The 16,485-nt window shown below is 37.0% G+C and overlaps 1 protein-coding gene across 1 annotated transcript in view; it reads right to left on the reverse strand.

Annotated features, from left to right (window-relative positions):
- LOC136417360 (lachesin-like) overlaps positions 1-16,264 on the reverse strand; it is a 79,779-nt gene extending 63,515 nt beyond the window's left edge. Inside the window, exon 1 of the mRNA XM_066403030.1 lies at positions 16,099-16,264. Within this exon, the coding sequence (XP_066259127.1) occupies positions 16,099-16,264 (166 nt within the window). The remainder of the gene's footprint in view (positions 1-16,098) is intronic.
- Between the last annotated feature and the right edge of the window lie 221 nt (positions 16,265-16,485).

Raw genomic sequence — 16,485 nt, forward strand, 5'->3', positions numbered from 1 at the left:
TTCCCGGTATCAACATGAGATCCCAACGCATTGTTTGCTAATAAATTGAACAAAACATTTCGCTTAATGAATGCATTGGTTTTATACTAAATTCAATTAAATGAGCACCGAATACTGCCCGTTCATCGAACGAACTTCCATCATTATTATTTGATTTCTAAATCGCAAATTATCCGTCAGATGTAATTAATCTATTAATTTCGAAGTGATTTGTCGATGACAGTAATCCCGGGTTTATGATGCCAGAGCAAATAACAATTTTATGTTACGTCCCCGTCGATAAATGCATTTTGGGTTATTAAACCGGGAAGCCGTCACTGCCATTTACCATGAAATAAAAGCTCCAAAAAGGCATTTTTGGACAAGACAAGATGAATCACATCTCTGACGTAAAATCCTGGTTGAATTGCTTTAATGGTCTTTAAAGACTGATGAGATAAGGTTTATTTAAACTTATAAAAATGCTTAGGAAGTGCCTTTCGGAAATATATTTCAACAGATTCCGTCGTGCGTGACTTTGGGACCCCCAGGAAATGTCACAGGCATGGCCTGGAATTGTTCTTGGCACGCGATATCTGGTGCTTGATTTTAACCCTAATAACTCAACGACAGGTTGGTATATTTATTTCCCAGAGACAGAGCAGACCAGACAAATAACAGATTAGAAAGATATCGTCCCTCCTAATTTATAACTTCAGTCCAGGCAGAGCTTTCACCATGGCCATGTTGACACGGAACCCAGAAATCACCAACTAGAGAAACTGGCAAATTTTTGGTCAGAATCTTGCAGATGAGCTTTCCCTTGCGAGACAATTTTGACAAAATTATGCATTTATTTGTTTATATGAAGTATTGCAAAAATTAAATTGAACGACATCAACAAAAAAATTAAACAATAAAATTAAAGTGTATAATTGATTTTTTCTAGAATTACAAATTTAATAATTCAGAATGGAAGTAAAATGCCTCTCAAATAAGGTATGATTCAAGCCTCAATGGAATGGATAAATTTCAAAGGGGTGGTCCCCAGGGGTAGAGGGATGAATATTAAAAAGTTATCCACTGAAAGATGAGACCCTTTCAACTTTAAAGATGAGGTGGTTTGACATTTTCTTAAAAAATTCATAAATAGAAAAAATATTCGGAGCGCTCCTTTTTCCCTGAAATACCAATGTTTTTATATACTGAGTGATTCTAAAAAAATGGGACAAGTAAAAATCTTAAAATCGAGAATATTTACAAAAAAAAAACGTTCAAATAAAGTCTTTGTTATTTCCGAGCGTTTAACTTTTTATGCTGTCAATTTTTTCTCTAAGCACACCTTCACGTGTCTTCTGGGATCAACATCGTTTTTTCAAATTGAACACTCAATTTTATTTGGTCTTTGTTGACAGTTAAAATGTTTTTACTTGAAACATTTTTTGCCAAATGATTATGATAAAACTCATAATAATACTAGATAAAAAATAAATGCTTTATTAAACTTTATTAAGATATTTGAGCAATATTATTTGTCATGTAGTAAATTTTACTTTCTTATAAAAAAAATCAGTCTAACAAATGTTCGGAATGGTGCCTCTACTATTCAAGGCCATTGACAATTCTGTTTTTAAATTATTGTTTCTGACATTTGAGGTGTTATTTTGACAAGCGTTTTTGATCCGACTTTTTATTTGTTCGGCAGTAGTTGGCATTCAGTCATAAACGATATGTTTCAAATGACCCCACAAAAAAATCTGGTGAAGTCGAATCAGGTGTTCGGGCTGGCTAGTTAGCTTCACTACCACGCTCAATCCATCTTTGAGGAAAATGTTCATTTAAAATTTCTCTGACATTTCGGGCATAATGAGCAGGGTAATCATCATGTTGAAACCATATTATCAACCTTCTCTCTAAATTAATTTCTTCAAGAAGGTGTGGCAAATATTCTAGCAAAAAATTTCTATATTTTTTATACATTAAGGTTTCCATCAATAAAGCATGCCCCAATCAAATGTCTACCTAAAATACCACACCAAATATTCAAAGTTCATGGTTGCTCTTTTTCTACTTCACGCAACCAATGTGGATTCTCAATCGACTAATAATGCATGTTGTAGCAATTCACCTGATCGTGGTTTGTGAAGCTTGATTCACCCGAAAATAGCACATTTGAAAAAAAAATACATTTTTGTGGAGTCTTTTTTGTACTCAAGTACGAAGAGATTATTTAAATTTCATACTTAGTAAGCTGTGGAATTTATTGAAGAAAAGAACGTATGTCGATTATCATTTATGTATATTTGGTTACCTAACTAACCCACATCACTTGCTAATTTTTCATGCCGAAACACTTCTTCCGGAGACAATCATTATTTACTATTTTGATTATTTACCATTCGGCTCTTGAATTTTTTCGTTTTTCTTTCTCTATTATTTTATTAGTTTTATCTGTTTCATAAAAAATTGGTCTTTTTTAAGACCACAGCATCGTTTGTTTAAATTCAGATTCCTGTACCTACCGCAAAACGGTGTTCACGGACGAGCAGAAAACATTTATGATTGAAGCCTATTTTCGTAATGGACATCAAATTAATGGAGAATGAGTTTATGAAGTTCAACCCTGTTTTCGAGAATTTCGTGAAAAATTCCCTGAAGTTATAACAAATGAACTGAACTTCGCAAATACGCTGAAGTATGTAGTAAATTCATTCCGTGAAACAGGCAGCATTCAGAGCAAGTCAGGCAGCGGAAGACCAAAAAAACGAACTCCGGATACTGTAGAAAACGTAAGACAGTTAATGCATGAAAATCCGAATACTTTCTTGAGGAAATTGTTACAGCAGATCGACTTATCTTATGGTACCTGCCGCAGAATTCTCAAAAGGGACCTAAATTTGTGAATGGATAAAATTTTCAGCAATTATTGTGAATTTTTCAAACAATGAGACTTTTGTTGTTAAAAAATAGCCTTAATGTTTAATTGAAATCTTGAAAATTAAAAGTAAATAAAGCAACATAACCTCACTCGGCTTCCTTATAAAAAATTAATTTTAACCTCATTTTACGGCATATGATCAAGCTACGACCTACTTTTCATCTTCTATTTCTCTTGTGTAAAATTCCACAGCTGGCCAGATATGAAATTTAAATGATTGCTCTGTACAAAAAATCGCACGAAAAACCATTTTCAAATGGATTTGTTTATTTTAGCGCAAATTTGATGAACTTGAACTTCTTGCACTGCCGCGAAAAGAATTTATTTTGTATCTAGTATTATTATGAATTTTGTCACTTTTAGCAAAAAATGTTTCAAGTAAAAACATTTTTATTATCAAGAAATAATTCGAATCTCCAAAAAAAAATTGGGTGTTCTATTTAAACAAACAAAGTTGACTCCAAAAGACACGTGAAGTTGACCTTGGGAACAACATAAAAACTTAGCCCTCAAAAATAAAAAAGACTTTATTTGAACATTTTTTTTGTAGATCTTCTTGATTTTAAGATATTTGTTTGTCTCATTTTTCTAGAATCACCCGGTGCAGTTAAGGTATTTAGAAGAGCCCAAAAACTCATAAATCCGAATATGGACCCCGGTCGTCCAGGTCTGAAGACGCAGCTCGGCGATTAGAAATTTTGTATGTTAGACTTGCCCTTTTAAGCAGATCTTCGGGTGAAAATCGATATATTTTCCCCTGAAGATTCCGCATCAGACCAAGGAACAGTTTTAAAATTGCGAAGTTGGATGTTCATAAATCCAGGGGGAAAGACCAGATTTTCAAAAAACAGTTTATTCACAATCAATTTTACCGTAAGTGCTGGTGCATTTGCGCCTCAAGTGCTGATTGAACGATCTTGACTTTTGTTCGCCCGCAGCAATCGAATTACTTGTCCTCATTTCAAGACAAAACTATGTAGCTTTGCATCAAGAAAGCCAGAAGCGTTTCAATTTTACGACACCCAATAATAAACCTGATTGGTCAATTCTCAGCGACATCCAGCTAAATAAGCTGCTGTTATCGCTGCCGTTGTGATGGTGCAATAGGAAATGAAATATTTATAACGGCACCAGCGATAAAATCGAGTCCACGTTCAATCGGAATTGATTCCCCATTATTGTGCTGCTTATAGCAATGTCGGTCCTGGATACTATCTTCTAATATGTAGCCGATTATATGCAGGAAATGGGATGTTGCCCGAATATGCTAAGAACTGTAATTCAGGCCGATGTAATAGAGAACTGTTTGTAGATACTTATTTCAAAGGAAAAGAAAATACAGAGGACCTAAACGCTAGTCATATCATCATCATAATTGATCAATGTAATGGAAATGATGGGGTGGCACCCCAGAGGATTATAGGGAGCGTTTTGTATTGAATCATGCAATCTGAATCCCCCTAAGGGAGTAAACGGAGCGTTACGAGGGAGCGAGAAAAATGAAATGAATTGTCTGTGTCAAGAACCATACGTATTATCTCCTGAAAAAGGAAATAACGAGTAACCGATATTTATATCGTAGAAATCGATACAGAATTTATTGTTATGTGCGAGAAATAATCATATTTTGACGCTCGAATTTATCAAAACAACACCTTTACGGTCTGAGAATTGAACTTGGAAAAAATATTTTTAACGCTTTTTGCCTCATAGAATTGATCTCATTGTGGCCAGATAAATGGGCCAACTTAGGAGGGAAAGAGGAGACAATGGCGAAATTGAAAACTGATTAACTGACTGAAAAATCATGAAAAAAAATTAGCGTGGATTATGGGAAAATTCAATCTCAAAATCAGCACTCTGATACCAAAGTAATCAAATTTTGAAAAGAAAACGAAAAACTAATGTGAATAAATGATATGGAAAGTAAACTTACGTACGCCAATGGAACGAAAATCCAAGGGAGACAAAACAGCTCTGCCTTCTGGTGCCCACACAATTTATGATGGGTAGTAAAACGATCATTTTTCTTAATAAAAAACATTTTTAGCAATGGAACATGTAAGAGTTTTTTGTTTTTAGACTTTGCTTCAAAAAAGACTTTTTAACATAATTGTTCTCAAAAGAAATCATTTTTGCTACCTAAAGTATGTTTCTTTTATCGGCAAAATCTACTAATACGAAAAAATCAGTTTGAAGTTAATACCTAAAACTGGTTTTCATCATTGTCGAATGAAAATTATTTCTTTTTTATTTTTACGTATCTTTCATTTAGATTCCTTTAGCTGTTTTAGAAAATCTTTTCTAAGTGTTTAATTTTTTTTCGCTCTATTTTCAGGAGCTCCGAAACGAGATATATCTCAAGGATAGTTAAAGCTTAGATGTCAAGGTAGCCCACTTATACACAACATGAAAAATATAAGTTATAAATTTGCAAATAGTGGTTGCTTTAATTAGAGCAAAGCCGGGCAGTTTAAAACCAGTTAAATAAACCCCCAGTGGTGGGGATAGTAAAACGAGCACCTTGTATACGCAAAATACATATATCAGCCACCAAGGAATTTCTCGTTTTACCTGTGGTTGTGTAAATATAAATAGGACAACACTATAAAATGTTTAGTGTTGCGAGGTTTGCAGTTTAATGAAGGTATGCGAATGATTCATTTATGCTTCCTAGGTAATTTATTTTAAGTGTACGCACTTACAGTGTGCAGGGGCCACGCAAGATGACTTTATCTGATGTGAAAGTATACTAAATGACATTGAAAAGGGAACACTTAGTATATGCCTTCTAATCTCAACAATTTTTTGTGAAGACATTCTTTAGGACTCCCGAAAAAAATTATGAAAATTTGAAACTTATCCGAGCAGTTTTTCTTGCACGCATTATTTTGTTGCAAAAATATACTACGTGACAAAGAAAGGTAAACACCCATTAAAAACTATTTTATTTTGATAATTTTTTGCATGTTGACTTATCTTAAAAAAAGAAAGAAATTATCAAAATTTCAAGTTTATCTGTTAATTTTTTTTTTAGTTTCCATGGGTCGTTCCTTAAAAAAATAAAATTTTGTTTAAACATTTTTGTTCACATTTGCATCGCAACTTTTGTGAAGTGTGTTGCAATCGGTCATAATGTTTACTCACTATGCCTAGAGTGCGTAGAATTGAACAGATCCGGCAGCTTAGTGACTTTGAGAGGGGGCGGATTGTTGGGTTGCGCGAAGCAGGCCTGTCGGTCAGAGAAGCGTCTAGAAGAACTAACAGATCCTTAGGAACCATAGTGCGGTGTTACCAGGCGTGGACTCAGGAAGGCCGTGGGCACAGAGCCAGAGGCACTGGGCGACTCAGAGGAACCACAGAGCGCGAAGATTGTCGATTGCAACTTTTGACTCTTAGAGACCGATTTAGCAGCAGTCGAGCTATTGCAAATCAGTGGTTTGAAGAACATGGGAATAGGGTTGGTATGCGTACAGTATATCGCCGAATATGAAGTTTTGGCCTTTTCTCCTATCGTCCGTATTGGGTGCTGTCTCTCACTCGCGAACATCGATCTAACCGCTTACAATGGTGTAAAGAGAGGATTCAGTGGGACCAAGAATGGACTCAGGTGATCTTTAGTGATGAATCCCGCTTCTGTCTGGGGATGAACGACGGTCGGGCAAGGGTGAGAAGGCGACGGGGTGAAAGGCGAGAGCCACAATTTGACAGAGAGCGTCATGTCCACCGTACTGTAGGCGTTATGGTATGGGGTGCTATCGCATATGGTAGCAGGTCACCCCTAGTTTTCATTAGAGGCAACATGACTGCCCAACGCTATATCCAAGAAGTGTTGGAGCAATATGCGATTCCATATTGTCGAACTATCCCGAACGCTATTTTCCAGCAAGACAATGCTAGACCTCATGTTGTTAGGCAAACAATAACGTTCATGGATCAACATCAAATCAACCGTTTACCCTGGCCACCTCGATCGCCGGATCGGTCTCCTATGTCCATATCCTATGTCCATCTCCTATGTCCTATATCCTCCAATATGTCTGGGACATGATTGGCCGCAGACTGTTGAATTTACAGCACCCTTCACAGACTTTAGCAGCCCTTACTCATGAAGTTCAGATTGCCTGGAATGAGATACCTCAAGAGACATTAACAATCTTATTAGATCCGAGCCCAGGCGTATCAATGAGTGTATAAGGAACCGTGGATGCTCAACACACTATTGAAAAAAAAATGAAGTTCTTCCTCTGATCTTGCTGAAAATGTAATCATTGAATAAGTATGTGGTACTGAACACGTACAAAAAAAATTATCAAAATAAAATTATCTTTAACGGGTGTTTACCTTTCTTTGTCACGCAGTATAAGTTAATCTCCATTAGTATTTTAGCACTTGATTTACACTCATTTAACGTTATTTGGTGATTTGTAGTGCTTTATTTCTCAATTTTTATTGAAACATTATTATGCCTCCTGTACGAAGACGGTCTAATTTTCATGAAGTTTCTGAATTTGATAGAGGTCGAATAGTCGGCATGAGAGAGGTTGGATTGGCGATTTGGGAAATAGCCCGAAGACTACAGAGATCGGTGCATACAATAGCAAGATGTTATCATACATGGTTCGTAGAAGGGCGCCAACAACGAGCTAGGGGTACAGAAAGTCGTGCAAGAACGACAGAACGTTAAGATCGTTATTTATGGTTGCTAGCAATAAGAGACCGTTTTGTCACCACAAGTGTCGTTGCTAATCAGTGGTTTCACGTGTATGGAAGGGCGATTCACATGCGAACGGTCTATCACAGAATAAGATCCTTTGGACTTTTTTCTTTTAGACCACATTTAGTTCTACCTTTGACGGGATATCACTGTCAGCTCTACCTAGAATGGTACAGAGAACGACTTCATTGGGATGTTTAGTGGAATAATGTAGTGCTTAGTGAAGAATCCCGATTTTGTGTGGGTAGTCATGGTGATTGCGCTAGGGATAGAAAACATCATGGAGAAAAACGCAATCTCGAATTTTTTGTCAAGAAGTCCATTTACCGCCTTGTGGGAATTATAGTTTGGGGTGCTATTTTTTATGGGCTTCTAGTTCACTTCTAGTCTTCATAAGATGTAGTATGACAACCCAACGCTATATCCGAGAAGTCGTAGATCCTTATTTGCTACTCTATCTAACAACTCTTGAAGCCCCTGTTTTCCAACAATGCACGTCTACATGTCGCCAGGGTTTCCTTACATCATTTGGAGGAGCGTCAAGTTCGTTTGTTGCCATAGCCCCCAAGATCCCCCGATTTATCGCTCATTGAACATTTGTGGGTATAACGGATCGAAGATTGAGATTATTGCCCGTGCAGTCATTGCCCATGGAGACACTAATACATCAGATCCAGGTAACATGGAATGAATTACCTCAGAAGAAAATCGATCACTTGATAAGATCAATGCCGAGGCGACTACATGAATACGTACAAAAACGAGGTACATCCACACATTATTAGCTATAGCAGCCAAACTCCTGCGTAAAAGCTTCTGATTTTTTCATCAATTCTATAAGTAGCAGCAATAATGAAACTATGCAACAGAAAGTTAATCTGATCATTATATCTGGGCGTTCCTTTTTCTATTTCACTTAGTATACCTGTATATCATGTCAAGATAGTTCTTGGAATAATGGTAACCTCTACATTTAGCCCTGATTTTAAGGTCAAACTGGAATTTGAAATAAAGCCATCTTCACAGTCATCGTGTAAAACAATGTGCTTGGCCCCATCTCTACTCTTCCTTTTCTGATGACAATCCATTGCTATAAATCCAAGTTCTACTTGAAAGAACTACTTTTAGTATACATTGGCTGTTTGGAAGTAATTTATGTTTCATTAAAGTGATCCTATTGAAATAGCAGATCTTTGATATTTAAATTGTAATTTTTTTAATGATTTGTGAAGTATTTACAGAAATTTCAATCTGGTGAATGTCTATATATTTAAATAAATAAATAATTCAATTATAATAAACTCATAACACTTATTGCATGTTTATGAGATTTAAATAGCCGTTGCCCACAGGATGATTTATGGGCAAGAAGTTTTGCACCCTCATCACTTAAAATATCCCATATTTTGACACTCCTAATACTTCCACAACTTTCTAAAGTCTCCAAAAAGTAGAACATTAAACATTAAGAAGGACAAATACTGGATTTCCTGCAATAGCATGGGAATCCCTCCAAAATAATTTATTAGTTTTTCCATTTTATTTAGTAAGTACATTTTAGTGGGAACGACAAACTATGCCACTGTTCCACAATTTCCATGTTCAGACTTTATAAAGAACAAATAAACCGACTGAGAATTATGATTGTGAATTGAACAAAAATATAAAAATGTACGGTGCTGCCTCACCTTGAATATTCGATATAAAAGTATAGTAAACATGTCTAATTGTAGGCGACTGCATCCTTTTTACGACTGTTTCCTGCATTTTCCACGAGTTCCCCATCTATACCATCAAAAGCAAGCTATTACCGCGTCAGTCGTAAAGTGAACATCTTACAACTTGCTTTGGAACTACTTTCCTAAGGACGTCAGAAATATACGGAGGAAACTGAATAAAAACTGTTCTGGATAGTATTATTTTTGAGGTAACATCCGAAAGTATGTCAAGAAAGAGATTATCATCTTTTAGCACGAATATGTATGTACATGGAAATTGAATCCAGAGTAACCCATGTCGAGGCAGGAAAAGATTACGAATCATCAAATCTCGTTGAGAGAGCCTGGGTGGACTATCCAATACAAATAAAGGAAACAAGGGGTCAAATAAGTGATAATCTCAGCAAATGCAGAAGGAAGGGACGATAAAGATAAATCCAAGCATGAAGTAAGACATTATTCGTCCAAAAAACTTCATTTTCGACCTGATGCACTACGAAATCAAACTATCTTTGTTGAGTCACCTTGCGCTTCATCACTAAATATTCTTCGAGGGATCATTTAACACTTCCACTGCCGGGTTGAATTTCAGTATTCATGGTATCTATCAAGATTAATGGTATTTTTGGAATTTCTGTATTTTGCATGCGCGTGTTAGTGATGTTCCTTACATTGCAATAAATTTAAATTAGTAGTACACGGTGGGTCTCACCGACTTTTCGCCGTTAGTGGTATACACGGTGGGCTCCGCTCGTGGAAACCTCACGGTACACACTGTATAACGCCGACGCTGAACGTGTTAAAAAATTTCAGCAGCAAAGAAGCGAAATATAGCACTCAATAATAAAAAAAAAAGGAATAAATAAATATTAATTGCAAAAAATACAATGAGAAGAACTTATCCAGTGATATTCAATGAGTCATATGTTTCTGATTAAGACATGAAGTCGGGCATCATTCATCCGAACCAATTTTATTTTTATCAGTTTGGATTCAATCTGTAGCAGTCGATAATTTAGTCAAATGGCGCAAATATCAATCAGTAGAAATGCAGAGAGAAGAAACTTAGAGATTGTGTGTGCACATGGCAGATAGAAACATGGGAAACAACGTCACTCATCCAAATGAATTTGATTTGTAGCTTTCTGGATTTAAACAATCCCAATGCGTCTTGTTCACTCATTATCATATCATGAGGATTATTCATCGCCAAATATCTTTGAGGCTTTCGGCTAGAAAATTGGACAGGCAATGATATTTAAATCTGGTTGTTAAAATCTACAAAGTATTTCTTTTTTTGAGGTCACCATTTGTTTACCCCAAATTTTTTTATGGTACGCCACTGGTGGTTCAGGTTCTGAATATTTAATTACTCATTCAACTTAACCTCTATTTATTTTTTTTTTGACTCTGTAGTTCTTTTTGACCTATTTGGGAAAATAATATGAAAAATCTCTAAATTTGAACCTAATTTGCTAGTATCCAGAAAACTATCGGAAAAATATGTGGACTTCAGTTCAATCAATGGAAAGACATCGTGCATGGTTTGCTGTTTTCGCTAGTAACTTGAAAACAGTTAAAGATAAGGAAAACAAAGGCAAAAAAATTAGAATTGAACAAAGAATTCGAATTCCGGGAGCGGAGAAGCCAGTGGCGCAGCACAAAAAATTTGGTATGGAAAAAAGGACTTGACCTCAAAACTAAAAGTTCCAACCTGTACATTTTAACAACGATTTTTTTTTCTTCTCTCTTCTTTAGTAGTTTAATTAAAGCAGTTCTGAATTTTTAAAAAAATTGAAATTTTAACACCCTGCACCTCAGTAACGGAGCGTTTGTGACTTTTTGCTTAAATGAAAAATCGTTTTTTTTTAACCTAAACACAAATAGAATTTTTATTAAATTTTAACGAAGAGCCGAAAAATATCCAATTACCAGGTATACCGGTATGAAATGAGCGTCACGATATAAATGTCTCGATATAGGGCATTTGTTGTAAACAAACCTATTTTTTTTGTTTGCTTGGTTGGTATACAAACTGACAAACATATTTAGTACAAATCAAGTCCTTGAACAAATAACACTATATTATTTCATTGTGCCAAAAATGTCGAATTTTCTACCACAAAATGATGATTTGCGGAAAGCATTAATTTTTTGTTTTCATTTGAAGAAAAGTGCTGCAGAGTCGCATCGCATGCTTGTCGAGGCATATGGTGATTATGCTTTATCAGAAGCAACATGCAAAAGATGGTTTCAACGATTCAGAAAAAACAATTTTGATATGCAAAATATAGAACGTGGCAGACCACCAAAAAAGTTTGAAGACGCCGAACTGCAATCAATATTGGATGAAGATGACACTTTAAGTCAAAAGCAAATGGCAGAAATGTTAAATGTTGCACAACAAACAATTTCTGATCGTTTAAAAGCTATGGGAAAGATCCAAAAATGTGGAAAATGGGTGCCGCATGAATTGAATGAAAGACGGATGGAGAACCGAAAAAACACCAGTGAAATGTTGCTTCAAAGGCACGAAAGAAAATCAGTTTTGCATCGAATTGTTACTGGAGATGAAAAATGGATTTATTTTCAAAGTCCTAAACGGAAAAAATCATGGGTTGATCCGGGACAACCATCAACATCGACTGCAAAACCTGATCGATTCAGCAAGAAGGCAATGCTGTGTATTTGGAGGGATCAGAAAGGTGTGGTGCACCACGAGCTTTTAAAACCTGGTGAAACTGTTAATACTGTTCACTACCGACAACAATTGATTAATTTAAACAATGCGTTGATCGAAAAACGATCAGAATGAGCCAGAAGACACGGGAAGGTAATTTTGCTCCATGACAACGCACCTCCACACAAAGCAACACCGGTTCATGATACCATCAAAACACTTGGCTGGGAGTTGCTACCCCATCCGCCGTATTCACCAGACTTGGCTTCTTCGGACTACCATTTGTTTTCATCGATGGGACACGCATTGGCTGAGCAGCACTTCGATTCCTACGAAGAAGTAGAAAATTGGGTGTCTAATTGGTTTGATGCCAAAGAGGCACATTTCTATTGGCGTGGTATCCATAAATTGCCAGAAAGGTGGTCAAAATGTGTAGAAAACAATGGTCAATATTTTGAATAAATTTTATTTTTCTTTCCTTGTTAAAATTGGTGTTTTATTTTCACAAAATAGCGCTCATTTCATACCGGTAGGCCTGGTATGTAGGGTGTTGTTGCGGGCTACCATGGCATTTTCCGATATCTGATGATTTTATTGGTGCTTCGGTTTTAAAGGTTATTGGAAAGCTTATTTAACATTTGTGGTTTGTGTGATAATATTTTCTATCGTTTCCATATATATATTTTATAACAAAGACCATGTATAGCCACGGTTTCATCTGTAGCAATTAGCCATTTGCTGCAGCTTAAACGTATCGATAGCGGAATTAGCCCTAAGGGCTGAACGTAACTCGACCCATGTGATTTCAGTTCCGATTTTTCCTTCTAGTTTCAGCTGTACTCCATTATTTACCACGATCTCAAAGTGCACACTCGCTCGAAATAGTTAACAGACATTATCTGGTGTTGTATTGTAACGGGACAACAAAAACATTCGCATTGCCAGCAATCCATAGCGACTAAAAGCTGAAGTCAGGAAAAGCAAACAGGAACATATTCATACCGTTGACTTCCATTCCCTTGACGTTTCCTCTATCGTGGCTTGTGAAAATAGCGCAGCTGAGAATACTGCAGCCGGTTAATAGACGTCTTACGGAAACCCTAAACTGCCCCTTGAGACAATCATTTAGTTCTTATAGGGCGTTTTATGTAGAACAACCAAATTGGAGAATAATTTCCTACCGCTCCGCTCCTCTGGCGTGTGAACTTGTTATTCTGATAAAGACGTAATCCGGCACAATTTGCTCAAATGAAAATTTAATGCTTCTGAAGTCACCAGTTTTACCATTAAATTAAGTTGTCCCATATGCATGACGTGAATCTCCTCGGCTAAAACTGGAGTTCTGTTATTTTTGCCTGCGTAGATAATTTTAATTCAATTTTAATGGAAAACCAACAGGTAACGTGTCAGACATTTTCAGAGTAAATATAAGTGTAAACGAATAATATATTTGCTAATTTTAATTTAGGATTAAATAAACAGAGTTTCAATTTACACAGAACACGTTTCATAATCTTGTTGCTCTTTAATTTATTGTGCGGATTTGCTTGCCCGCTATTGATCTTTCCCTTCGAGGAGCTCTGGAAACCATATTTCCGATATGTGATTTAATACGTCAAAACGGGGGAGGAGACCAGGAAGAAAAACTCGTATCTCCCCATTATATTTAAGCGAAAGAAGTAAAGGCCCATTACCTAAATCCACGAGTCGGTGACAGCCGATTTAAGGTAAATTTGCTTTATAGTATAAGCCTCAATGTTTCCAGGCTGCCACACTGGCCAAAATGGAAAATTTTCGTTTTTCACATAACTTAATTTTGGGGACGTTTACTCATTGCTAACAATAGAAAATGTGGAATTTGCTAACATACTGAAGAAACTATCCACTATTAAATTAAAATATTATCGAGCAAAGCCCTGTTAGCTTTACCCTCAGATTCATAAATTCCGTGGAAACCGCGAGACAGACCAATTCAATTCCAAAGCTAATAACAACTATGGATGTACTTTCCCTTTGAATTCCCAAAGAATCGGGGCTTAAAATTTGAAACTTGCTTAAAATTGGGTATCTTTCGTCAGTTTGGATATTTTCAGGAAAAATCCGAATTGTTTGAGAAGATGTTGGATGCATGTCTCAATGCCTCAAGGGATACAACCATGGAGGCTCTGGAATCTTAAAAATGCAATTTGAAGAATCCTGATTTCGAGACATTTTTAAAATGGAGAAAATCAGTATCAAAGTAAATCAATATCAGGGGAGCTGAAAGAGGCAGAGTAATCCGCGCAGTGCAAGCTGAGAGAACTCATCGACGCAGTTAATTAGATCTGTGTTTTTAATGAAATTGCTAGCCGGGTTCCCAATAGAGTGGATAAAACTGGCTACTTCCCGTCCCTTTGGAAATTTTCAGGAAAAATTCTAATCGCTTGAGAAGATGTTTATTGTTCTAATCGGTGAATACGGATTCCATGTCTACCTTGGATACATCTGTTGACGTTCTGGCACATTAAAAAATGCAATTTGATGAAGCTTAATTTCGAGACACTTTTAAAAGCGACAAAATCAAAATTAAAGTAAGCTAATATCACGGGAACCGAAAGAAACAGAGCAACCCGCGCCATACAAACTGATAGAGCTCATCGAAGCAATTAATTGATCTATGTTTTTAATGAAATTGCTAGTTGGGATCCCAATAGATCCACGCTTTGAAAAATTTGAAAAGTGGATAAAATTGGCTACTTTGCCTCCCTTTAACAATTTTCAGGAAAAATTGGACATTTGAGGCGATATTTATTGTTTTCATCGACAGATAGGGATATCACATTGACCCATGATGTTTCATTTTAAGTGAGTTTCAACATCCCTGCCAAACTAAGCAGAATTTGAATAATGTAGCCCTAGGTTCTCACTAGGTTAAAAAAAGCTGTTCTGAGCATTGAAAATACTGTACAAAACTCGGGGTGCGCATGGGACAACAACGCATAATCCTATCAGATATGTCCTCTTACTCTGTTCCTCCCCTCCCTCCTGCTCAGCTGATGAGTCAAGAATTCCATGATAACATCCTGTGGCCCCTATTCTTCCAATAAGAGCTTGTCAAGGTGCTACTTTTTGTGAGTTTTAAGTTTATTTGATATCGCTAGTAGTGTTCTTAAGAAAATCTAAACTATACCTGATCTCTCACAAATGTAAATATCACAATTTGCAGAATTTAGTTAAGAAGTGGGTTAAAAAGTCATGCTAACATTTTGTCTATATTTTTCTGGAACACTCTGAATGGGCGCGGCTGTTATATGTATAATCGTAAGCCAATTACTTTAGTAACTCCCTGTATGTGAACAGCTGTACCAGTAGCAATTTACTCGACTCGTTACTGGAATATCGACTAATATATCGGCCAGTTATGAATTTTTAGTGACTTTTTTGCCTCGAGGAAAATTTTCTAAACGTACCCGATATGGTGTTCTGGTGACTGGATGGTGCGGTATTCGCCAGGGCGCTAACCCACTAAAAACCTCGGATTTCCTTTTCCTGCAGCCTGCAACGATCCGGAACTGTGCCTGGAAGATAAAACGTAAGTGTCGAGGGATTTGGGGACTCAGCTGTCAATTTCCTTTAGGCCCGGGACTATCGCCTTTGTCACTTTGTTTTGCATCCCAACATTCCATTGATGAGGGATGTTGGAGCTAGGGTGCCCACGCATTCTTTTGGCACGTTTCACTGCTCTTCGAATAACGGACATTTGAAAATGCAGTGTACTGAAATATCGATCACTCCGTAGTTTCCGCAACTCGGGCCCGTTTTCCTTATTCTGTGGTTGTAGCTCTTGAAGCGGTCCGCTGAACACCTGAGTTAGATAGGAGTTCAGGCGCCTATGTTTGTACAACGCCCAAATGTCTTGGTCAGGGATCAATCGCTTGGCCCACTTGTCGGTCAGTCGTGACCATCATGTTTGTTACTTCTGGACGGGCGTTCGCCTGGCCTCCCGGCTATCTTCCTCCGTGACCTGAGGGAGAGCGCTAAGATTGGTGCGCTCCCCTGGAAGATGATCGATTGGTGGAGTACCCACCAAGACCTGGGTTGCCTCTAAGAATATCGTGCAGTACGCACAGATGATCCGTATCAGGGCTTTCCTTTGAACGCTCTAGAGGATCTGAGCGTACTTTATTACTGTTACTATATCTCCCCAAATGGGCGGCATAGAGAAGGGTCGGTTGGATGACCCCGTAGAGCATGTTGTTTCAAGAAAGTCAGCCCGTCTATCGTCAGCGTCATCCTCTGAAGCTGGCCTAGCTTTTTTAACTCTTCATAAGCAACATGGGCTATTGTAACATAGCTGGTGACGTCAGTCTCGTGCACAGCAGTATGGGGACAAAACGAGGCGAAAGAATAAAAATGAAAGAAAATATGTTAAATAAAAAAATTATGTATTTCTTCTCAACATGAAAAACAAAAA

Source organism: Euwallacea similis, chromosome 28 (assembly GCF_039881205.1).
Source record: "Euwallacea similis isolate ESF13 chromosome 28, ESF131.1, whole genome shotgun sequence".
NCBI lineage: Eukaryota > Metazoa > Arthropoda > Insecta > Coleoptera > Curculionidae > Euwallacea > Euwallacea similis.